The 26,667-nt window shown below is 39.7% G+C and overlaps 1 protein-coding gene across 1 annotated transcript; it reads right to left on the bottom strand.

Moving 5' to 3' along the window:
* Positions 1-209: 209 nt before the first annotated feature.
* Sh2d1b (SH2 domain containing 1B) lies at positions 210-20,154 on the bottom strand. Its single transcript, XM_048358189.1, has 4 exons — positions 20,021-20,154; positions 2,138-2,201; positions 713-863; positions 210-292 (listed from the first exon to the last, which is right to left on the bottom strand). Exons 1-4 carry the CDS (start codon positions 20,152-20,154, stop codon positions 210-212), a joined length of 432 nt encoding a protein of 143 aa, XP_048214146.1.
* Between the last annotated feature and the right edge of the window lie 6,513 nt (positions 20,155-26,667).

Genomic DNA, 26,667 nt, shown 5'->3' with positions numbered 1-26,667 from the left:
CCAGGAATGACTGAATTCAATTCAAAGTACAAAGAATAGGGAAGAACGATGGCAGGGTGAAATTGATCAAGATGCCTTGTAAACAGATGCATCATAAACTGTTCATACAACTACTTCAAGATAATTTTAAATGTTTTTCTTTTAAAGATGCAATGCACTTCAGGTACTAGATTCTTTTCAGAGGGTACACTTCAAACGTGAAGGTAAACTCATGATGTGATCTGAAAGTTCTCAATAAAGGTTGCCCCCAAATTTTCTAACCACCTCTCATACTCCTTGAAGGCTTTGTTCCCTGAGGGATATATTAGAAATGACTGGTCATCCATCACTTTATCACCAATGCTTAGAAAATGTAAGCAAACAAAATAAAACTTAGGGAAGTTGAAGTGATATTCTCAGTGAAAATGTATTCACACTTTCATTCATCTCACACTTGGGCAAATTGCACTAAGTCATAGATATACTTCCCATCAACTCCTTGTCCAGAAATCACTTGCTATCCTGGCTAAGCCCAAACACCTCTGTCTTTCCACCTACAAGGGCTAGAAGACACCATTTTTCAAGGAAAGGGAAATTGCTCTTGTAGGACAAAGTGTAGGACAGAGGTGATGTCACAGCAGAGGACATTTCTTTCTTTGCACTGACTCTCCAGAGCAGAGCATTGGTGAAGACAGAATCAGGGGCCTTTTGTGAAGACCTTTACCATAAATACCGTTTAACTGTGTTCTCCTCCTCCTCAGGCTGAGACTGGTTCTGTTTACTGGGTGTAAGAGGTGAATCACCAGCCCTTGGTTTGGTTTTTCATATTTGGAGATTAGTTCCTTTAAGTTTGGAAAGATTTGTTCTGGAGTTCCTTCTACAGTCTGCAAAAACAGAATAAAGGTCGCTCATCATTGTGCAGTTGTGTGGGAATTGTGTCACATTTTGAAACAAGTTTGCAAAGCTGTCTCTGAGAACTGACTGAACTGAAAATGCTAGGGCCAGCAGCTCACATGTGAGCTTTCCAGTCCAAAGGCATTTCACAGAGACTTGTTTCTTAAGACCAGCATCTGACTTAAGAAGACTTCCAACCTAGGGATCCCCAACTCTGTGGTATTTTTATGGGGGGGGTGGTAGTCATGGAACATGAACTCAGGGCCTGGGCACTGCCCCTGAACTCTTTTTGCTCAAGGCTAGCACTCTACCACTTTGAACCATAGCACCACTTCCAGTTTGGGATTGGTTAATTGGAGGTAAGAGTTCGACAGAGACTTTTCTGCCCAGGCTGGCTTCAAATGGTGATCTTCAGGTCTCAGCTTCCTGAGTTGCCAGGATTACAGGCATGAGCCACCAGTGCCCAGCTATACTTTAGTATTTTCTAAAAAGTAAAGGTATCATATAACCACATTACAGTGACTAAAATCAGTAAGTTAATCTTGCAGTGTTGTTGGTTAAACTTATTCAAATGTTGTCTGTGACCTGAAGATATGCTCTATAGCAAAAGGAAAAATTATATACTAGTTGGAAAGCATTGTATATTCCAGTCTCTTTCAGATAGTTATAGTAAACATATTGAAGAATCTGAAAAGTTTTGTTGTATGCAACTTTTCTGGAAAGATTACTTCAGAGCTTTGTTAGTGACTAAAAATAAAAATCAACTACATTTATGATTTATTTCTTAAGCTGGATAACTAAATTCAAAAGAAGCAAAAAGATTTTCTTGCTTTACTCTCATCTCAGTAAACCAGAAACCTTAAAACAACGTCCTTATAGTTAACTTAAGAGTTACCTGGGGCTTGCTTGTATGTTTTCAGACAATTATGGAACACAAATGACTTCCTGAACATTCAGACCTCTTCCCCCTCCTTCCTTTCTCAGTCCCATCCTGCACCATTCTTTGTTTCATTTTACAACACTTTTAAGTGGAGCACAGGTTGGTGCACTTGACTACTAGAAGAGAAGCATTGTGTGACTCTGCCTTCTTGAATAAGTGTGGAAGCCAACACGAAGACCTTTCTTTGCTCAGAGAAAGACAAAGCTAACTATGGATCTGATTCCTAACCCCTCGTGGGCCCTCCCTTTCAGAATGCCTTTGTATGGCCACATCCCAGGGTTAGAAGATGATCTCAGGGTTCTCTAATAACTTCAACCTTCTTACCTCTATCTTGTAGTATCCATGTTTCTCCCTGAAGATTCGGTATGTATAGACAAGCTGTTTAAACCTATGGAAAGAGGACTCTGTGAATAATGTTGTTCTATGAAAATCTATGTCATAGCTTTCTATGCAATGCTTTTTTTTCTGTCTCAGATCTCCACGAGAAACTGAGGGATCTCTGGCCCTCTCATCTGTGGGAATTTGTAAGACATGGGGTTTCAGAATGAGTAGCTCTGTTGTGATGATGGAAGTCGACACCCTAGCAAAGAGGAGAGGAAATTTACAGCTTCTTGGTCTTAGTCCTTCACTCAGTTCTTTCACTTAAGTCTCAGTGTCCCATGACCTTCTAGTTTATTGACTTCTCCAATGTTCACAGTTCCTCACACACATCTTCACTTCCTCCATCTCCAGCCTCAATTGGGATGCTGTATATAAAAGATAAATGTGACCCAGGTTAAATGGGCAATAAATCAAAAGGATTAAGGAAAAAAAAAAGATAAATGTGAGTGTGGCATAGTTTGATTTAGTATTCTCAACTTTGATTCTTTCGACTTTAGGATGGTGTAAAAGCAACATACATTCAATACAAATCATGCTTCAAGCTGGGCATGGTATTCACATTGTAATGCCAGCAGTCAGGAGGCAGAAGTAGGAGGATGAGTTGAGGCCAGTCTGAGAAACATGAGATCCTATTTCAAAGATACACACACACACACACACACACACACACACACACACACACACACACACATACATATTGTGCTTCAAATTTTGAGTTAATTATCAATATGATATACTACTCTACCTGTCCAATACTAGGCAGTGGTAGTGAGCCCCAGCTCCCAGTCAATAGTATAATTATAAGAGCAAACAACAGCACTCTGTGGTGTACTGTGCTAAGCCTTGATGTCCAACAGGTTAGATGTATTAAGGGCATTTCAATATCACACCTTCTGTTTATAATGGCTTTGTTTCTATAACCCCATTGTAAGGCTATACCTTCAGTTTCTTTACTGCTCATTATTCAGTTAGCCAAGCCAGAACCCTGATTAAATCCAGCTCACTGCAGTTCTGCTTGACCAGGGACAAACAGCCATGTAGACTGGTTTTTTTTTTTTTCTTTTCTTTTTTTGGCCAGTCCTGGGCCTTGGACTCAGGGCCTGAGCACTGTCCCTGGCTTCTTCCCGCTCAAGGCTAGCACTCTGCCACTTGAGCCACAGCGCCGCTTCTGGCCGTTTTCTGTATATGTGGTGCTGGGGAATCGAACCTAGGGCCTCGTGTATCCGAGGCAGGCACTCTTGCCACTAGGCTATATCCCCAGCCCCTGGTTTTAGTTTTATTTTTATTTTTTGTATTTTGACTGGTCTTAATTTAATGAAGACCTTCAGCCAGGCTTTTAATGCTTTCAGGAAATCATTCACTTTCCTAGTCTTCTAAAAAAAGATCCTATGCCCTGTCCTTTCTCCTTATACCCCACCATCTGTTTTCTCATCCACATTCTTAATGATGTCACTGAGAAGATGAAAGAAATTGGTAGACAATTCCCACGCAGTCAACATCACACCTACAGCATCTGCATTCATCCTACCATTATTACCATAGGAGAGCTGTGTGCACTGCTCTATAGAGCTGATCCCTCCAGCCTCCACTGGAAGCCTGTTCCTTTCATCTCTTCAAGGGCATAGTTCCAGCAATCCTTCCCTCTATCTCACCATTAATTGTTACTCAACACAATAGCCTGCATAGTCCTTTTTAAAACTGTGAATCAGATCATGTCAGCTCTGCACCAAAGCCTAGGCTTTGAATATCATGTCAATTTTGGAGAGAAAAAAAAATCACATGGGAGTATATTCATATGGTGGTGGTCCTGTCTTAAGAGATCTTAGGAGTTTTCTTAAATAAAGCTGTAACTGAGATAATGAGATATTGGTTCCAAGGCAGAACAAGACATGAGTGGCATACATTAGCTCAGTCACACACCCAGGTGTGTGTGAATGCTTGACATATGAGGGAACCATCACAGCAGATTGTGGGGGAGGGGAGGGAATGTTTATTAAACATTAATGTTTTCATGAGGAAATAGATAAAACTGGGTCTCTATTTCATATCACTGAAGACTTAATTATAGAAAAAACAAAATATGAAACTCAGAGAAATAAATGTGAGTAAACAATTACCTCAAGGAAAGACACAAGTTTTTTTTTTTATATCACAAAACCACAAGCCAAAGGAAAGATGAATCAATTCAATTCCTTAAAAATCAAAACTTCTATTTATTCAAATGTATTATTAATAAAGTGGAAAACTCCACAGATTGGGAGAAGATAATTACAACACTAGTACTAAAGTACAATAAGAAATAGCCAAAGAGAATGGCAGTAAACATGAAAAGATGCCACCCTTCACCATAAATCAGGCAAATACAGATTAAACAACCATTGGATCTCACTTTCTACCAGACTGGAGAAGATGAAAGAATTTACTAATGCAAAATACTGGGGTGTCAGCAAATATAATAAACTACTGACTGTAGTGCAATGTCTTTAAGAACAATTTCACCACATTTTAGTAAAATTGAGATGTCTGTAATTCATGAGTCCAAATGTCTGTTCACTGAGATGATGACACTAGAAAATGCCAATATTTTACTATGTATTGAAAAGCAAACATTTTGTGAAGCTAAATATTGAATACATTTAAAATATTTTTTAAAATCTCTTAAGTCTAAAAATGGAGTAAAAGTATAAATGGAAAAAACTATATACATCATTTAATAGAGCTTGATTGCATTAAGATAAATTATTAAAAATAAACTTCATAAAACTTACTATGTTCTTATTAATCATGAAAAATCCATAATAATAAAATAGTTCTTTTCAAATGCAATTTTTAAGTGAAACAAGGAGTTACAGAGAGAGAGAGAGAGAGAAAGAGAGAGAGAGAGAGAGAGAGCGCAGGGCTCTTGCCTATAGTCCTAGCTACTTAGGAGGCTGAGATCTGTGGATCATGGTTTGAAGCCAGCTTGGACAGGATAAGTCTATGAGACTCTTCCAATTAATCACTAAAAAGCTGGAAATATAGCTGTGACTCGGGTGGTAGAGTCCTAGTTTTGAGTAAGAAAGCTCAGGGACAGTGCCCAAGCCCTCAGTGTAAGCCCTAAAACAGAGAGAGAAAGAGAAAGAGAGGAGAAAAACATTTCCAGTTCCTCATGCAGGAAATAGGAGTTTAAGACTCTTCAAATGCAAATTTTGAGGTAAAGCAAAAAAGGGGAGGAAGGGATGAGAGGGCAGGGGAAGGAGAGGAGAGGAACAGCTGAAGTGTGGAGCAAAGGTTAAGCTTCTCTGGTCTCCTCTGTGAATTATGAATTCCGTTTTGTTGTTGTGAGACCAAGACTCAAACAGGGTACCTGACACTTTGCTCATTGGCTTGCACTCTACCTACTGAACCACACTTCCAATCCCTGATTTTGTGCAGATTGTGGGGCTGTTAGAGGAGCTGTCTTCGCGCATCTTCATTGGAAAATGGTAAAGATGTAAGTATAGAGTGACTACAAATACTTCCCTTTGATTGTTCACCTTCTAATATCCCATCATCTCTTCTCCAACCTGGAGAAGAACCTTTGAGAACATTTTGAAGATTCACAGTTGATACCTTGGTGTTGACTACAGGTTCTGGGTTTTGTTCCTTAATTCTTTCGTAAATTGGTGATTATCTTTCCAGATTCCAAGTGGTCACTGACAAGTCATTATCCAAGGACAGAAACAAAATAAACATGGAAAAGTCTCACCCCTGTCATTTTCTTTCAATCACCCATTTGAAGTTTAGCACTTTGTCTAACAGATCAGCATTTTGTCCCTTGCCCTCACTTGTGACGCACACAACATTGCGCTCACTTGGAAGATTTTGAAGTAGTAAACATCAAAAGCCATTTTGTTTTCTTCTTTTTGCCTGGATACTAGCTTGAACTTGGGTTCACCTTGCCTTTTTCCCCCTCAAGGCTGGCACAGTTGAACCACATCTCTACTTCCTGCTTTTTTGCAGATTAATTGAAAATAAGTCTTATGTACTTTCCTGTCTAGGCTGGCTTTGAACTGCAAATCTCCTATCTCGTCCTCCTGACTAGGAAGGATAACAAGCATAGGCCCTGGTGCCATGTGAGATAGCCACTGACTCAGGTTTTTCTCAAAGATGAGATGCTGGGACATCTACTCAGTTATCAAGTTTGAAACAAAGACAAATAAAGCCAGATTGCACTCCTGTTATTGACCCTCTAACCTGTTGCAGAACCTAATCACAAGAACCTAAAAACAGATGAGGAATGACTCAAATGGTAAATTGCCAGTTAGCAAGCACAAGGCACTGAGTTTCAACCCTAGTGTGCTAGAAAAAGGACACCTGTGGAACATAATGCCCTGTTGACAGGAGGCAATTGCCCACCAGGCCCATCCTCTCCTAATATCAATGTGGGACGAGTAGCCCAAATAAGATCATAAGATGCCTGGTTGCTATGGTAGCATTATTCTGATGATCTCCAGTGTCCAGTGCAAGAAGTAAGACCTAAAGGACGTTCACTCTTCTGCTACGAAGACTGCAAGGTTAGAAACTGAAGACTTGAATCTTCAGAAAACTGGGTGCAGCCTTTGGAACTCTGCATAGTCTAAAGGCTAAGTGCACAGAGGAGTTTTGGAGAGTGGTTTGGTGAGATACTGCTGATTTCCTTCATGAGGACTTGTGCTCCCAATTCCATAACTGAGAAACACCTGCTTGTTGCAGGCCACTGAACCAAGGCAAAGGAAGATGTGACTTCTATCGGTGCTGTGGCACCAGGGCTTCTTAACCTACCCTAGCCCCCTCCTGAAATTCATCGTACTCCATTCAGAGACTGGTTTCTGTTATGAGCAACAACCAGAGGCTAGGCGATTGAAGGTTGTAGATGATCAAACAGGGTTCCTCTGATGGCCCAAAGGTGCCTCCTTTCCCCCACATCCATTCTAAGCCTAGGCAAAACATGTCCTGGGGAATACCACATCCCAAGAAGTGATGTCACTAAACACACACTGGGAAAGCACCTCAGGGGCAACCAAGTTCAGCGTTTTGAAGACAAGGCAAGTACTGCTTGTTTTATTTTTAATTTAATTTTCTTCTGAATATTCAGATAAGAAAAGATTTTAGATCTTTCAAAAAGCTGACCTAAAATAAATATACTCTCAAAGTTTGCATCCCTCATTTCCCCTTATGCATTGGGGAGGGTGGGCTGGGATAGGGGTGGTTGAAGGCTGATTCTCATGGGGAAAGAATGCGATGGAAAGGTAGATGGGTTTACTTGGTGTATTCTTGTTTGCTCAAGTCTCACGTCTTCATGGGAAGCCCTGGTAATTAGGACAGTGGGGTTATCACAATATCCACACTATCCATAGGCTGCAACGAGCAGCCCACGTGCCATCTTTGCCATCCATGGCTTTGCACACACCGAGGGTGGTGCAAAGTTGCAGGTGGAATGTCTTAGGATGGGGTAAAGGAGTAAAACTCAAAAACAAATCCACAAGGCTGAGGATCTGGCTCAGCGGAAGAGCGCCTGCCTGATGAGCACAAGGCCCCAGGTTGGGTCCTCAGCTCCGGAAAAAAACCACAAAACTACAAAAGACCCCCCCCCCCAAAAAAAAAACAAACCAAGACAACGGCAAAAACAAATCTGCTACTATCCAAGCCTAACACATACCATGCTGAATGTGAAGCCAAATATAGGAAATTTTGCTGCTTTTTTTAATGGAAAGATGACTGGTAAAACATAAATTCTTATATACTATTATTAATTCTTATTATATACACAATTGCTGTGGAAATAATGGGACTCTGGAACAATAGATGTCAAGTGTTAGGCTGCAAATAAGGGAAATAATGGCATGAATTTACTTTTCAAATTAAAGTACTCAGAAAAAGGGAGAATATGATTGAGTTAATCTTGCCTTTTAGGATAAGAACAAACAACAAGCCATGTCTCTGCTTTTTGGCCTTGCCACATTTTATTTCTGTCCTCTCATGGAGAAGGAGGATAAACATCAAAAGTATTTTTTTTTTCTCTTTTTCTCACACACCATTCAACACAACACTTCTGACACCAGATGTATCAGCTCTCCCCCATCCACTACAGTGAACACCAGCTGGGTGTATTCCGACACTATCTGCCTGGAGATAATACATAATTATGGTAAGCAAAAAATGAAAAAAATGAGACAAAATTTTATATAGAGTCTGATGCCAAGTATGAACTTAAAGAGAGACACACATCAAAGCTCATGAGGAAACATTGGAAATGTGAAGCTGGCAATAGTCTCTGCCCCCGCTTCCCCAGGTTGAGGGGTCCAGCTCCCAGGACTGAGGACTGCCCCCTACTTCAGATGCTGATTGCAATTTCCAGGTCCTGACCAGTACTTTTGACCAACTGGTTAAAATTCGGGGTTCTCTTCAGGTTTGGTAAATTATCTGAAAAGGCTTATGGAATTTAGGGGAAAAAAGTTTGTTTTTTTTTTGCCAGTCCTGGTACTTGAACTTGGGGCCTGCACACTGTCCCTGGCTTATTTTTGCTCAAGGCTAGCACTCTACCACTCGAGGCACAGAACCACTTCTGGCTTTTTCTGCTTATGTGGTGCTGAAAAAACCAACCCAGGGTTTCATGCATGCAATGCAAGCACTAAGCCACTAAGCCATATTCCCAGCAGGAAAAAATAATTATTCACATACCCATTTACTATAAAGGTACGCATGATCTAATGAAAGAGTTGACCAGGATGATGTACAAAGGAGGGGGTACAGAACTTCTGAACCCTCATCCCAGGCCACCACTTTCCAAGTACCTCCATGAATTAGGCTACCTGGCAATTCTCAGAACCCAGTCCTTATGTTTTATTTTTGTTGTTGTTGGTTGGCTGGTTTGTTTGGGTGCCATTCCTGGGCTTTGGACTCAGGGCTTGGGTGCTGTTCATCAGCTTCTTTTGCTCAAAGCTAGAACTCTACCTCTTGAGCCACAGCTCCACTTCTGAGTTCTCTGGTAGTTTATTGGTGGTAAGAGTCTCACAACTTTCCTGCCCTGGCTGGCTTTGAACCATGATCCTCAGATATCAGCCTCCTGAGTAGCTAGGATTAGAGGCATAAGCTACTAGTAGTGCCTGGCTTGAAAAAATTTTAATTACCTTTAAATAGCTGTACAAAGGGATTTGGGGGTTGTTGTTAGTATGTATTTATTTACTTATTTATTATTGTTGTTCCTGTTTATGGAGGCTTTACCATATGGGAATGGTTAATGAAGTCATTGGCCATTAATTATCAACTCAACAGTTCTTCCCTGGGAAGCTGAGGGTAAAGCAAAGTACTCCTCAGTCTTCTGGGAATCCACACTTTTGCTGAGGCTATATCAGTGTCTCCAGCTACCAGTATGTTTTTTCTCTTTTGGTGGTTTTGGGTGTTATATTCAAAGTCTTGCACTTAGCAAGCCAGTGCTCAAGCAGTTGAACCACAACTCCAGCCCACAAGTAATTTCATTAGGACACTAAAGACACTCTCAGTTTGAGATTTAGCTTCGTGTTCGAGAACCTGCCCAGCTTATGCAAGGTCCCAGGTCTCATCTTTGATACTCTTATTACTCCAGAGATCTCATGAGTTTTAGGAATCCAAGCCAAGTAACAGGATGAAAATAAAGTATTCATTTACATGTGTATATGTGTGTCTGCATATATATGTACATATTTATGGACATATACATTCATACCCATGTATGTACACATGTTTACATATGGGAACAACTGCCGGCCTCGCTCTACTTCCCCTCCGCTTGGGGGGAGGGGGGAAGGGGCTTGTCCGCCCCTTCCTGTGTGGTCCTTTATCGCTCTCACGTGGGAGCCATGGCCACAGGTAGCTTCGGTAGTGTGTGGTCACAGGGTACCCCAAACCTGCCAAGGAAGACATGGATGCGTGGGTGCCTGGAGAAGCCTCATGGGCGTTCTGTTTATTCAAATGAGGAATCAAGAGATATACCCCAAAGGCGGGCACAGGAGAGAGGCCCCTGATTGGCCACAAGGGCTGTCCCTCAAGTGATGTCAGGGGACTTCCTTTGTGGGCGGAGATCCAGCCCCCCAAGGACTAGGTTCTGGGGTCCCCGGCCATCAGACACATGCTCGACCCCCAGGGGCGGGGGCTCCTCTTCCTGTTAAAGGCGGAAGGGGAGGGGACAGGCTAGAGTCAGCTGTGGCCTCTTAAAGGCACAGCTGTCCCCAACAAACAACTAAAGTGTATAAACCTTCGTCCATTCTATTAAGTCCATTCCTGTATACAGAGCACTGACTTCACTTGAGAGCTCTGGTAGATAACTGTAAATTCTGCATCCCTACACCCTCACTTCACAAAGAAAACCCACAGAGGCTGGTAAACAGCTCTATTAATGCTAAAATGTCACTACCAATATTGTCTGTCACTATATAATGGTAGTAAAGACCTATGGCCTCCTGCTCTGACTTTCTCACTGTTTAAAGTCATGACCTAAGGGCAGAAAACATCAGGTAAGACCCAGACAAGAAGATATAGGCTGACTCAGTCTATCTCTTTGAACAAAAACAGGAAAAAGAATGTTGTAACAGAATTGATGGGGTCTATGGTGAGGGCTTACAGAGAAAATGATTGTATACAAATAGTTGGCCAGAAAAAGTAGACAAGCTTGTAACAAAACCCCTGTAAAGGAATGCATAAGAAGAGGAAGACATACCCACACTGGATTTGTGCTATCCTTTTACTTTATCCTGCTAGTCAAATTTTGTGGCCTCTTTACTTACCTTGCCCTGACATTTCTAAGTTGAAGCTTTCTTTCTTTGGAGCCTTTCTTTGCTGTCTCAATCACAGTGGCAGAATCTAATCATTTGAGAGAGGAGTCTAAGATTCTAGGAGGCTAAGGTACCTGGAGTTTATGAAGAATATGGAGGAAGAGATTGTCCTGAGAAAAGGGTTCCTTGAGTCTTCAAGGAAGACTATATTTGAATAGGTCATGTGTGCAAGGGAAGAACACAAAGCTGGGAAAGGACCGCCTAGAAAGATCAAAAGGAACAACCTCTTTTGCTCACACTGGGCTGGAAATAGTTTATGTTCTCCTAATTATGACAAGAGAATGTCTTGAGAACAACTATGACAAGAGAACATCTCATATTTCTTGCCCATCAGTTAGAATACTCAGTCATTAGAGCAACAACACTAATCCAGTTGTAAGACAGTAATCAATCTAGATTCGTCTGCTCTTGACCCACCTAATAACGTTTTAAAACAGTATCTTCAAACAATAAAACAATTTCTAAATAATTCCTTTTTATATTTTTATAATTAATTAAGTATAGTGTTTCATTGGGAAATAATGAACAATGCTATTAAAAAAACAGCATAGGGGCTGGAAATGTGGCCCAGTGGTAGAGTGCTTGCCTAGCATGTGTGAAGCCCTGGGTTTGATTCCTCAGCATCACATATACAGAAAAAGTCAGGAGTGGCACTGTGGTTCAAGAAGTAGAGTGCTGTTCTTGAGCAAAAAGAAGCCAGGGACAGTGCTCAGGCCCTGAATCCCAAGCCCTAGGATTGGCAAAAAAAAAAAAAATAGCATAAAAGGAAAATGATAACAAAAAGAAATAAATGAAATATAAACGAGACAGTAAGGAAAATAAAGACAAATGCTATTAAAAGTTTAATAAAACTTACCAAAAAAAGCTGTAGCTAGATTAATCAGAAGACAGAAAACACAATTTGCCAATCTGAGGTGGGAAAGAAATGAAAGCACTGCCAGTTTTACAGAAATTTAAAAAATAATAAGGGATCATTATAAGAATTATTACTCTAATAAATTATAGATATCAGCAATTAAATGATTAAATGTAAAAACATAAACTCCCAAAGCTCATCCAAGAACAAACTTACAGCTGGAATTAGCCATAATTCTACTGAAGAAATAAAATATTTAAGGACATGCCCAATTGAGACACAGATGGCTTTATTGATACATTCTGGGCATTTAAAAAAGAAGCAGCAACAATTCCAGACAAATTCCCTTAGAAAATTAAGAGAAAATATTCTCAAGTTATTTTAGAGGGCTAAGATTTCTCTGATACACAATCCAAGAACCAACATCAGAAATAAGTACACAGAGCATATTTCTCATGACATATATATATATAGTAATACTTAACTTTTTGATTATCAACTTCTATCATGTATCTACAACTTCTATCATGTATCGAAATATAGATGGCATGTAGAAAAACAGACAAACTTTTTTTTTTTTTTTTTTTTTTGGCCAGTCCTAGGCCTTGGACTCAGGGCCTGAGCACCGTCCTAGCTTCTTCCCGCTCAAGGCTAGCACTCTGCCACCTGAGCCACAGCGCCCCTTCTGGCCATTTTCCATATATGTGGTGCTGGGGAATCGAACCGAGACTTCATGTGTAGGAGGCAAGCACTCTTGCCACTAGGCCATATTCCCAGCCCCGCAGACAAACTTCTTATTAGATTGCTACTTGCTAGCTGTCACTAGATTATGGACTACTTGAGAGTATAGAAAGGCTACAGGGCTGGGAATATGGCCTAGTGGCAAGAGCGCTTGCCTTGTAGAAAGGCTACAGGACACTAGTCCAGTAACTAATCCACAAAACTAATTGTGTTTCTACTGACTTTACTGAAATAGGAGAACATTAAAATTGGGCTACATAGTTTAAAATAACATCAAATATATAAAATCTTAGGGACAGGTTTGACAATAGGTGTACAAGACCCATTACAAGACATTTCTGAGACATATTAATGACATCCTAATATAATAAATGATGAAATTGTGTTCTTAGATCAACAAGTCATTATTGTTAAGATGTCAGCTCTACCTAAATTGAGATAAGGATTCAAGCATTGCCAATCTCAATCCCATAAGCCTTCTTTGTTTGCTGACTGTCTATTGTCTGTTTGTTTATTCTGATAATAGTTTGGCAGCTGAATGTAACATACACACACCTAGATTGGCCAAAATAACCCAGAAAAAGAGCGCTTACACTATCTAATTTCAAGCCTTCTGAAGTACCAGTAATCAACCGAATACAGAATCTGCATAAAGAACGGGAGCTTAGTTATAAGATTACATGTTTTTTTGGTTTTTTTTTTGGCCAGTCCTGGGCCTAGGACTCAGGGCCTGAGCACTGTCCCTGGCTTCTTCCCGCTCAAGGCTAGCACTCTGCCACCTGAGCCACAGCGCCCCTTCCGGCCGTTTTCCATATATGTGGTGCTGGGGAATCGAACCGAGAGCTTCATGTGTAGGAGGCAAGCACTCTTGCCACTAGGCCATATTCCCAGCCCATAAGATTACATGTTTATAGTCACTATTGACACAGAAACTGAGTAATTCACAGGAAGATAAATGAGAGTTTACACAATGTAATGAGAGGTTAGGTATTCAATAAAATATACTTCATTCTGAACTTTTCTCCAGATATTAAAACTAATTTGGAATGGACTATACTAACTGTGTAACTGAAAGTATAAAATTATAGAGGACCTAAAAAAAAACTACAAATGAAGCTTAGCAAGGATTTTTGAACTCCAAAAGCATGGCCCAGTGAAAAAAAAACTTGATAAATTGGGCTTTATAAAACTGAGACTCTTTGTTCTTTCAAGTACAACTGTTAAGAGGAGCCTAAGTCACAAACCAAAGCGGGAGACAATACTTATGAATCACTTATAAAGAACTTGCTTCCCAAATACATAAAGTATTATCAAACCCCAATAAGAACAGTTAGTAATGGTAATAATATAACTTTTAAATGCTAGATATTTAAAAGACATTTAATCAAAGAAACTATATGGATGACCAAAAGCACACAAAAGATACAAAGTATTAGATATTAGGGAAAGGCAAATTAAAAACACAAGAAGATACTCCACTGCTCCGCCCAGCTCCCCTACACTTGTTAATATGGATACAATGAAAAAAAAACTGGCCATTCAAAATTCTGAGAATAGAAAAGATCAGAACTCCTATACAATGCCAGCAGGAATGGTAAAATAAATAGTATAATCACTTTGGAAGAGCTCAGAATTTCTTAAGAAAGTAAACCTACATGGAACAAAAGACTTAGTTGGTCCACTCCTGATTTTTTTCACCTGGAAAAATGAAATCATATGTTTACTTAAAAACTTAGTCACAAATCTCTACAGCAATTCCACTTGGTATAGCTATGAGTGGTACACAAATGATAATTTATACCTATAATGGAATACCACTCAGCAATAAAAAGATGAATTACATAAATAACTACATGCATGACTTTCAAAAAGAATTAAAGAAGTCTGATGAAAGAAGATTAAATTTTTTTTCATTGTACTTACATTAAATCCTAGAAGGTACACATTTATCTATAGTGCCAGAAAGCAAATCATGGAAGTCTAAGACCTAGAGGAGTGGGCTACAAGGAGGTATCTTAAGGAGCACAAGGGAAAGTTAGCTTAACAAAATCCATTTTACAATTCTTTCTTATTAAATTCTTGCAGTGTTTTGGAAGGGCTAGGCCCTCTGCATTTCTTCTTCTTCTTCTTCTTCTTCTTCTTCTTCTTCTTCTTCTTCTTCTTCTTCTTCTTCTTCTTCTTCTTCTTCTTCTTCTTCTGCTTCTGCTTCTTCTTTCTTCTTCTTCTTTTTGCCAGTCCTGGGCTTGGACTCAGGGCCTGAGCACTGTCCCTGACTTCTTTTTTCTCAAGGCTAGCACTCTGCCACTTGAGTCACAGCACCACTTCTGGCCATTTTCTGTATATGGTGCTGGGGAATTGAATCCAGGGCTTCATTTATAAGAGGCAAGCACTCTTGCCACTAGGCCATATTCCCAGCCCGGCCTTCTGCATTTCTACTTATGTTTTCAATTCCTATCCTCAGCTGGGTTGAAAAGCCATGCATGAATCACCGAAGTCTCTTCTGCTTAGTTGAAGAACAGCTTAGAGATCAGCAGTTGGTCCCATGCTGCAGCCAGTGTCATGGAAAATATGGTTGTGTTCAGGTCATTCATTTCATTTTAATCAAATTTTGAAAGAGCTGGGAAAGGAATAGCTGTGTTCATGATGTCAGCTAAGTGGTGTGCATTTCCCATGCTTGTGACATGCAATATTATCATCACAATATGCTCATGACAGGTTCTCCCCCTCTTCCTCCCCTTCCCTCCTTCTTCCTCCTCTCTCTTCCCAAACACGTCAGAATCTGCCAGTTGTGAATGGGTCTCTGGCCAGTAGAAATGGGAAGCAATTATTCATATCTGTAAGTACATGCAATTGATTAGGTAGGGATCCTTTTCTTAAGCCTTTCTGTGGCTTAAAAAAAGAATCCCTCCTTTCTTTGCACCACAGGGAAACCCTTTCCATCAACTAATTGGAGAACATTTTGACTCTTTTGATGGCAAATGCAAACCAGTTTAGATTTCCTGACACCCACAAAGTCACAGGGCACAAACTGAATGTCACATATTGGGGTTTTCTAGATGCTCTATCATGGTGTGAAATCAGATACTATATCTTGTGTAAGATTACCACACAGCTCTCTGGTCATGCTGTGTGCTACTAGCCCACAGACTACTTAGAGAGTGTTAACTGGTGGCTTCCTTATTTCTAAGCTGTCCGTAATTTCCTCATTTAGAGTCAGGAAAGCTTGGAAGTTAATGTTTTTGCCATTCAAGCCCATCAAAGAGGAAAGGATTGCCTGTCTTCCTAGCAAACAAAACGACAAGATTCAGCACACAGGACGCCACAGCCAAGGCTCCAGGGCCCTGCTCTGACACTTCATAACATGGTCCCAAGATGACCAACCTGAAAAATATTTTCCTTGGAGCTGGGGACACTGGTGAGGGCATGAAATGATTTGTCTTTAGGCAATTTATTAAATCCAAAGCTACAGTTTCTTTCCTCCAAATGTAGGAGTAATATCACCTACTGCAAGAGGCTTTACAAAGGGTAGAGGAGAAGACATGTAACACACCTGCCCTGATGGTTGGCTCACAGAAAACATCTCCATGGTTGTTCTTTATAGAGGAGTAGACAGACAGGCTAATAGTGTGTTATACTAGTAATGTCAGATTTGCTTACATAGACTGCTATGATTTGTATAACTCTGGTTCATCTGCTAGAGACTTGTTCTCCAGTACCACAATCCTGAGAGGTGCTAGAACCTTCTGATGTTGGATCTAGTGTGGATGAAGGGGAAGCCATCACCCTCAGTTGAGTGATGGGCTTCTTACTTCCTCTCCTGCCACCTGACTGGCACACATTCCAGGACGTGACGCTAAGTTGCTATGAAGTTCCCCCTCCCACAGCACCAGGAACAATGCCATGTTCATGCTCTTCCAGAACTGTGAGCTAAAGAAATCCCTTTTTGTTATAAAGGACCTACACTTTGTTATCTTGTTTTTGGCAACACAAAAATGGACTAAGATGGGTTTGTGTTGGAGAATGAATTGGTTTATGTGAAAATATCAGAGAAATCTTTCCTGTACCACATGTACAGTAGCCTTCCTCTGCCCCTTTCTGATATCTCAGCAGAAGGGTCAGGCTCCCCACCCCTTAATGGACAAATCAGTCTTTGCCCTCAGCCCCTATAGTGCTCTGAGATACCCCAGTCACCACAGTTTTCACACACGCCACAGTATCTATTTCTTGGTTTTCCCCACTAGATTCTGGTCCATGTTGAAAGCATCACCTGAGTGTTTAACACAGGGCCTGGAGAGGCTTCAAGAAATTGGTGGGCAGCCAACATTGAGGAGGCCGGAATAGGATTTCACTAAGTGCATGATGAGCCTTTTGCCATAAGATGCATCAGACTTTGCCTTTCTGAGACTTGGCTTAGGAGGAGGGTGAAGCCTGAATATGTCCAGGTAACTACCAAATGTTTATTCTGTTTTTCCCACTTGAGTTGTTGTTATTATTACTGTTTTAGTGACCTTTGTTTGGATACCTGACTGGACTGACTCACCACACCACAGAGCACCTAAGAATACCCATTAATGTTCAAACTACAAGTCATATTTAGGGTGCTGGTGGTTCATGTCTGTAATCCCAGCTCTTCAGAAGGCTGAGATCTGAGGATCACTGTTTGAAGCCAGGCAGGAAAGTCCAAGGGACTCTTATTTATTCACGATAAACTACCAAAAAGACAGAAGTGGAGCTATGGTTCAAGTGGTAGAGCCCTAGCCTTTATTAAAAGAAGCTCAGGGACAGCACCAAGGCCTTAAGTTCAAACCTCAGGACCAAAAAAAAAAAAAAAAAAAAAAAAAGATCCTGTACTTTGCAGTCCTAGTCAAACTCTGTTCTCTATAAGGCATATCTTTACTACTTTCTTGTCTCCATGCCCGTGTGCCCCATCTCAGCTGATTCCTGAAATGAGTTTGTAGAGAAGTCTTTTTTTTGTATGAGCATATTCTTTGGAAAAATGTTGTGCCTTCAAATACAGAATTTAGAAGAAATCAATTTAAAGAGACAACTCAAGCTAAACATGGGTGAAAGGATATGAACATACAGTTGCAAAAGGAGAACTAGGCCAAGGCATAAGTTGAGACCTTACCTCAAATATAATGAATACAAAAAGATGCTGCATGTGTGGCTCAAGTGGTAGAGCACCTGCTTAGCAAATGTGAGGCCCTGAGTTCAATACTCAGTACCACAAAAATGGGGGAAATTCAACTGTGTTAATTCATTTTCCATTACTGTAACAAAATGCCTGAAAATCCTGGAAATCTATAAACTAAGGGGTTTATGCAGCTCATCATGATGGGAGTGCATGGGAGAGGAAGCAACCACATAGAGGGATGGGGAGTTAGAACGGGAATGGAGGATGGGCAGTGTTGCTCTTAATCCACTAATAAGAACTAACTCAGAGTCTCACAGAACTATGAGCCACCATACTAAGGGCTACGACCTGTTAAATGCCACAGTGGGGACCAAGTTTCTAGTACATAAACTCTGTCCAAACCATAGTAAAAACTACTATGATGAGCCATAGTAAAAACATAGTAACATGAGATATAGTAAACATAGTAAACACAACATAGTAAACATAAAAAATAGTAAACATGAGCCATAGTGAAAACTACTATGGTTTGGATAGAGTTTATATATGTATGTACATACACATATATGTATATATGTAAGTACATATATATGTATATATGTGTATACATATACACATACATGTGTATATAAAGTAAATATATAATACATACATATGTACTCATACATACATATACACATGTACTCATATATATATACATATACACATGTGTACACACATGTACACATATATTTATATATAAAGATTTTCATTATCACTTGTATCTTGAAAACATAATATATCCTTAAGGCTATCTTTCTCACATCAGTATCTCCAACACCATTTAAAGAAACAGGCATATCTCTGTGCATCTATTAGTATGACGTTAACTTTTATTTTCTTAAGTCTCCAATTGGAAGAGGTACAAAAGCTCATCCATAGACTGTCAGAGATCCATTGCTTGGCCAGATTTTAGACTAGTTTCTGACTAGGCCTGTGTATTTCCTTGTAAAATCCAGTGTTATCAAGTATCCTTGCTCATCCTTAACACCTGATTACCCTCAATTTCTGAATAGGCTCTTCATCCTCTAACATACTTTAGATGATAACTGACCCATGTGGCCTATCTTCAACTAGAATTCTATTAGTTTAGCTATTACTTAGCTAATTAGAATTCTATTCAGTTTAGCTTGATTTCTCCTTATCCCTTACGTTTATTTTTAGTGTTTCATCCATTAGCCCCTTTGCCCCTGGTTCTTGTTTACAAATCGTAATTGTCTCCATGCTGTATTTGGGAGTTAAGTGCAATCTCTCCTCCACTGAGAGTTCTCATTGCAGGATCCCTATACGTATCCTGAGGGTTCTGAATAAAGTCTTCCTTGACATTCATTAACAAGTGTCCTTTAAATATTCTTTCTTTAACAAGAATACTTGTAATAAGACAAGGGATTTGGTCTGGGAATGTGGCTTAGTGGCAGAGTGCTTGCCTAGCATGCACGAAGCCCTGGGTTCGATTCCTCAGTACCATATATACAGAAAAAGCTGGAAGTGGCACTGTGGCTCAAGAAGTAGAGGAAGAAGAAGCCAGGGACAGTGCTGAGGCCCAGAACTGGCCAGGAATTCAGTATTGAGTACTTTACAATGCTCACTGATATATGCTCAGGATTATTTTATAAAATAAGCATAATCTATTTTCCTCAGCAATGTAGCTCTGATTCTCTGAATTTTCATACTTAGATTCTAGACATATCAGTCAAGTTTTAACATAAAAATTCATTTAAAACACAAATTCCTATTTCTTCACCAGTGAAATGGTAACTGTTTCTATTTGCCTCCAGAGACCACAATCAGGATGAAAGGAAATGATGTATGGTGAATCTTTCATAAATTTAGCAAAATGTGAAATGTGATTAGTATTTTAGGATGGCGAGTGAAAGCAACAGAATGCATAGCCTTTTAGGTTGAAACTTCTTAAAGGGTCCACTGCCTTCTCTATGTCAAATAGAGACCTCTAATGGAGGGGACAATTCTAAAGTTTCTACTTTTCTCTCTTCCACCTGGATGCTTCCTAAAGCTCTTACCTTCTCCTTCAGCTTGACTTCTGCTGCCACAAGGTTTGTTTGTGTGATATGACACTAGGAGAGGAGAGCAAGTGGAAGAGCTCTGTAGACACACTTCTACTGTCCCTTCCTGGCAGGGTCTAGGTCTTTGGGGCTGGAGTGAAATTTATAATTCCTTGACTAGGTAGCTTCCATCATCACCTCCAATATTAGGTTTCAATTATATAGAAAGATTAGGCTACTCACGTGACACAGAGGCACAGGACTCCTGGTATAGATTCACTGTCTCGTATCAGAAAGTTGCCATCTATCCCTTCCTTGAGCAGCAAGATTTCACACTCTTGCTTGGTCAGAGGACCATGATAGCAAGGCAGGTCCATGGAGACCCGGCTTTGTTGTCAACTTGAAGTCCTACTCAACTCTTGGGATAGCTCTGAAGAAGAAAGTAGAGGTGGCAGGCTTGAAGAGGCCTCTGGAAATACCTCTTCCACCAGTGGTGTCAAAATGAGATGAAGTTACTCTCTGGGGTCCGAAGAAAGTAGAGGTGGCAGGCTTGAAGAGGCCTCTGGAAATACCCCTTCCACCAGTAGTGTCGAAATGAGATGAGGTTTCTCTCTGGGGTTCTGTTTTGTAACTCAGGAAGTGAGAAGGGAGTGGGTGATAAAGTGACCAAGATATTACAACCTAAGAATGGCCCAAATGGGACTGACAAAAGTTAAGTGAGACAGAATGGGAGAAGAAGACAGAATGACTCTGCATCACACAAGGGCCTCATATCTAAAATATACTTAAAGCTCAAAACACTTATCTCATCAAATAAAAACTTTCAAAGAAATAACAGCCCACTTAATAAATTGGCTAAAGATTTAAAGAAGAAATTATCATAGTTAATAGACATATGAAGGGGCTGGGGATATGGCCTAGTGGCAAGACTGCCTGCCTCGGATACACGAGGCCCTAGGTTCGATTCCCCAGCACCACATATACAGAAAACGGCCAGAAGCGGCGCTGTGGCTCAAGTGGCAGAGTGCTAGCCTTGAGCGGGAAGAAGCCAGGGACAGTGCTCAGGCCCTGAGTCCAAGGCCCAGGACTGGCGCAAAAAAAAAAAAAAAAAAAAATAGACATATGAAGAAATGTTCAACATCTCTGGCCATAAAAGAAATGCTGTACCCCTTCCACACATCACTTTTACAATAACAATAAAATAAAACAAAAGGTAAATGAGAGTTTATTTGAGTATGTAGTAGAATGAGTAATATTTCTATGACTGGGGACTACATTGCTGAAGTCCAGCCCCTGAAAATTGTGTTACTGCTTGCGTTACAGCTAAGTATTCTTTCCTAAGATCACATCACTGATTTTCTGTAATTGACCCATTTTATGCTGAAGCTGCCTCTGATTAGGCTCAGCTCAGAATGGATGTTCAAAACACATTTGGATGCTGATATGTCCAGACATGATTGGACATTTGAGATAGTGGGACTTCCAACTGGTCAAATGCCATAAAAAAAATAAACATCAATAGAAAGAAATTAGTCACTGTAGAGGAAGTCAGTCTTTCATGTGCAGATGCTTTTAGCCACGGATTTAAAAATTGTCTATTTTTTTTCTCTTTTTCAGCTTAAACCTAATTTTACTTTGTCCTGCTTCCAGGAGGAAGTTGTAAGGGTAGAAATGAAGAAACAAATTGAATTCCTCTTTAAGGGTGAGTGACAGGAGTGAAAGGGAGTGAAAGGAGGAATACTTAAGATTTACCGAAGAGTACACCTACATCTTGTCCAGACACAATGGAACATTTGAAAGAGTGAGGCCCATACCTCATTTTGTGTATCTGAGGGTAGGACCTCCACCTTCCTAGTGAAAGACACAAAATGAAACACTTTATTATATTCTCTTCCCTTTCTTTCCGTTTCCTAAATAGTCTCCTTTCTGTTTTCATGTACAGTTTCCTTTCTATTTTCCTGTCTTTCTTTGTTTGCTTATGTAGTATTGAGATTAAACTCGAGGTCCTGTGCTTAACAGAAAATGCTCTGCTACTTGAGCCATGCAGCCAATATTTTTGTTTTTAGGGTTTTTTCCCCTTCAGATAGAGCCAGTTGGTGTATTTGAATTGAAAATTAGGACCTTTAACAATCAGTTCTTTTGGAAATTTATGTATTGCCATTTCATTGGTTGTGAGGTGCTTGATTCTCCCTCAATCCTCATTTTCTAACCTACTTGTTTAGTGAAATGTATCATTTCCCATATTTTCATGGATTCATTTATCCTCAACTTCTTTGTATATGATACCTGTAAGTATCTTTTGTAGCACTGGTTTAGTGGTTATGGATTTCCTTAGTTTTGCTTATGATGGACTACTTTTAAGTTTTTATTCAATTATAAAGTATATCTTTTTTTGGATACAGTAATCTGTGTTGAAATTTATTTTCCTTCAGGGTTTTAAATGTATCATTCCATGACTCTTTACTTGTAAAGCTTCTGTTAAGACACCTGCTATTATTCTGATAAGTTTGCCCATATAGGATACTTGGCACTTCTACCTTGAAGCTTTCAATATCCTTTCCTTATTCTGCGTGTGGTCTTAAGCATAATATAAGTAGGTTTTTAAAATTTGTAGTGCCAAAAATATACTGTACCCAGATGACCATCTCTTTATTAAGATTTTGGAATTTTCTATTATTTTATTATGTTTTTGCCTCTCCTCCTTCACCTATGCCTGTGATTTATATCTTTGGTCTTTTATCTATCTTCCAGGCTTCTTGAATTTTCCACTTCCATTCCCTTTTTGTTGAATAACTGGTTTTTGTCCTTAGTCTATATACCAGTACTGATTTATAAGTTTGGTTCCTCCAAATCTTGGATGTTGTAGTCATGATTAATTATTTGTTTCTTTATTGCTGTGTGAATGTAATAGTTCTTCAATCTTGTCTTCAGATTCTGATGTTTACCCAGTTTCTAGTTATTGATAGTATTTTCATTGAGATTTTTATCTGATCTATTGAGTTTCTCATTTCTTTAATTTTTTTTGTTTTTTTCTTCCAATTCTGTTTGAATTTCTCACTTTTACAGTTGAATCTTTCATTCGATGTATTGTTCCTTACTTGAGTGAAGCATTCATCCTAGTAGGGATTCAACTTTCAATGATTAAAGACTTTTTTTCTACAGAATTCCAGATTAAAAAATATAGAAGATAGAATATGAAAATCACCATTTTTTTAATATGTAATGGTATAAGAGATTCAGGCAATGACTTTCAATGGTGAAAACTTTAAGTCAGCATTTGATGAGGCTCTCACCAGCTGAATGCATTGATGATTGATGTACTGAGCACCTCTAAGGCTGAAACAAGCAGACATTGAATATTTAGTAATTCAACACAACAAGAAACATGCAACATTACTATGATATATAATTTCTGAAAAAAAATTGAATCTGAAACTAGTCATGCCCTTGTGCAGCATAACTTCTAATTTATAGGAACAGAGCAATTAGTTAGAACCCACTGTGAGGAAGCAGACAGAAATCCAGGGTGGGAGCCATTAAATTCAACAGCCAGCCTATTTCTTCTTATATCATAAATGTGGAGTCAGATAGAGTGTGAGGACTGGTCTATGTTAAAAGAGATTTGTGAGGTGTAAAACTAATATGAGGATCTTATTTGATTTTGATTTGAAAACAAAAATCAAATGAAAAATTTCCCTGCATATATCAGTGGTGTATTCCTGAAATCCCAGCTGTATAGAAGTCAGAGGCAGAAGAATTGAAAGAACTAGGCCATCCCAGAGAAAAGGCAGAATAAAAACCCTATCTTAAAAACAAAAAAGGCCAAGTTGGGGCTGGGAATATGGCTTAGTGGTAGAGTGCTTGCCTACCATGCACAAAGCCCTGGGTTTGATTCCTTAGCACTACATAAACAGAAAAAGCTGGAAGTGGCACTGTGGCTTAAGAGGTAGAGTGCTAGCCTTGAGCAAAAAGTAGCCAAGGACAGTGCTCAGGCCGTGAGTCCAATCCCTGGGACTGGCAAAAAATAAATACATAAATATATAAAAATAAAGCCAGGTGGCTCACACCACCTATAATCCTAGCTACTCAGGAGGCTGAGATCCGAGGATTGTGTTTGAAGTCAGTGTAGGCAGGAAAGCCTGTGAGATTCTTATTTACTAAAAAATCCAGAAGTGGGGCTGTGGCTCAAGCAAAAAGAAGTTCAAAGACAGCCACTCAGGCCCTGTGTTCAAGGCCCAGGACAAAAAATAATAAAATAAAACCAAAAGGGTGTGGCTTATGTGGTAGGGAACTTTCACTTGAGTTCAATCTCTAGCACTTCAGGAAAATAAAAGGAAATTTAAGTATTGCTATTAGATGATTCCAAGCAACTATTCTTGATATTTTAGGTATAGTAATGGCATTTTGCTCATGCATTAACTCATAACTTTTGGAAATAAATATTGAATTTTTCATCTGAACCTGGGTGCTTACATTTAAGGCTAACTATATGAATGTCTATTTTTGTTGTGCTGAAAATTTTTACAATGAATGTATTCTTGCATTCCCATGTTATTATGATTCCATGTCACCCACTGAGAATATCTAGGTTGTGCACATTGACAACTATGATTTCTCACATGGAATCCTTTTCTCCTATTCATGGAAATAAAATAGTAGCTAGCTTTATGTTTATAGAACATAACCTTACTTCTTTGGCCATTTTTTATTGTGACAAAACTGCACCCCTAGTGCAAGATGGGTTATAGATTTCTACTCATAAAGATAAAGGACATGAGTAAAAGGATGGAGGAAAGAAAGGGAGAAAGAGGAGAGGGAAAAGGACAAGGAGAAGGAAAATATGAGGAGGAGGAAGAGAAGGAGGAGGAGGGGGAAGGAGAAAGATTAAGAGGAGAGGAAGGGGGCAAATGAGAGCATAGAAGAAGAGGAGGAGAATGTGGAAGAAGAGAAGCAAACTGTTAAGCAAATTGCTGAGCTTTTGAGGCTCTGATTTCTAGACAATGGAGAAGAAAATTGTAATTGTCATAGTTAGGGATAAGTTTGCTACCATTGCTTATACATGAGGTCCCAAAAAAGATAGTCCCTCCCCTTCTGTGGTAGTTATCATGTCTGACAGAACACTTGCATGGTCAGCAGGCATCCTGGGACTACACAAATCTCAGCCCGAGGGTCAGACTGCTGTACTGAGAAGGACAAGGATCTGAGAGGGAGAGAGATGGGGGGGGGGAGAAAGAGAGGGAGGGACACATCAAATTTTGATTTGGACCCCATCTTTCTTCTGGACTTGCAGTTTAGTAGAGGAATGATTTTCCTCACTGTTTTACTATTTGAGTTAGGTCGTATTTTGTAGTAAGAATGATTCTAATGTGCACACCCGTGTGTAGCAATGAATTTTTTAGTAATTAGAATACTATATATGTTTATTTTATTCTATTTTATTGCCAGTCCCAGGGCTTGAACTCAGGGCCAGGGTGCTGTCCCTAAGCCTCTTTGTGCTCAAGACTAGTGCTCTACCAATTGAGCCACAGCACCACTTCTGTCTTTTCCTGCATAGTTTATTGGAGGTAAAGGTCTCACAAACGTTCCTTGCTTGGGCTGGCTTTGAACCATAATCCTCAAATCTCAGCCTCCTGAGTAGTCACTAGCACCCAGTTAGAATACTGTCTTCAGAACTTCCTGAATATAGTCCCAGGGGCACAACAAATAGGGGAAAGACTCGACAAATGGGACTACTACAAATTAAAAAGTTTCTGCACAGCTAAGGACATAGCCACCAAAATAGAAAGACAGCCAACGATATGGGAAAGGATATTTACCAGCACAGCAACAGACAAAGGCCTGATATCTGTCATCTACAGAGAACTCAAAAAACTAAGCCCCTCCAAGCCCAATAAACCTATTAGGAAATGGGCAAAGGAGCTAAAGAGAGACTTCACAAGAGAAGATATAAAAATGGCAAAGAAACACATGAGGAAATGCTCAACATCCCTGGTGGTAAAGGAAATGCAAATAAAAACAACCCTGAGATACCACCTCACCCCAGTTAGAATGGCCTATACTCTGAACTCAGGCAACAACAAATGCTGGAGGGGGTGCGGGGAAAGAGGAACCCTTCTCCATTGTTGGTGGGAGTGCAAATTAGTACAACCACTTTGGAGAACAGTATGGAGGTTTCTCAAAAAGCTCAATATAGACCTACCCTATGACCCAGCCATACCACTCCTAGGCATCTATCCTAAACAGCAAACCCCAAGATATCAAAAAGACATTTGTACTTCCATGTTTATCGCGGCACAATTCACAATAGCCAAAATATGGAAACAACCCATATGCCCCTCCACAGATGAATGGATCCAAAAAATACGGTACTTATACACAATGGAATACTACATAGCGATTAGGAATGGTGAAATATTGTTATTCGCAGGGAAATGGTCAGAAGTTGAACAAATAATGTTGAGCGAGACAAGCCTAGAACACAGAAAACAAAGGGGCATGATCTCCCTGATATATGACTGTTAACAAAGGGAGACGGAGAGACAGTAGAGCCCAAGTCTGTGAATACTGTATATGTTCTTGATACATTGTATATTGTATATATGTCTACCTGACCTAGAGAAGAGATAGAAAAACAGGACGTAAGATATCACAAGAAATGTACACACTGCCCTACTATGTAACTGTACCCTTTTTGCACAACACCTTGTCAAAAAATTTGTGCTCAATTAATAAACAAATAAAAAAAATACTGTCTTCATTGATTTTGTGCTTTTTGTGGGGAGAGGTGCTGGTACTGGGGGGTTGAATTTAGGGTCTCTACCACTTGGTCTATCTCCCTAATCCTTTTTTGATTTATCTATTTTTCTGATTTTGCCTGGGCCAGTCTTGGT

The sequence above is a fragment of the Perognathus longimembris genome, chromosome 11 (genome assembly GCF_023159225.1).
Source record: "Perognathus longimembris pacificus isolate PPM17 chromosome 11, ASM2315922v1, whole genome shotgun sequence".
Taxonomy (NCBI): domain Eukaryota; kingdom Metazoa; phylum Chordata; class Mammalia; order Rodentia; family Heteromyidae; genus Perognathus; species Perognathus longimembris.
Note: the sequence above shows the minus strand (reverse complement) of the source record. Positions and strands in the feature narration are given on the sequence as shown.

Excerpts from the sequence above, each read along its gene's own strand:
- Sh2d1b (XM_048358189.1), bottom strand. The coding sequence starts at position 20,154 with ATGGACCTGCCTTGCTATCATGGTCCTCTGACCAAGCAAGAGTGTGAA. Across the intron at positions 2,202-20,020 it reads GTCCTGTGCCTCTGTGTCAC|GTTTAAACAGCTTGTCTATA; the intron begins GTGAGTAGCCTA and ends CTCTTTCCATAG. Across the intron at positions 864-2,137 it reads ATGGATACTACAAGATAGAG|ACTGTAGAAGGAACTCCAGA; the intron begins GTAAGAAGGTTG and ends CTGTTTTTGCAG.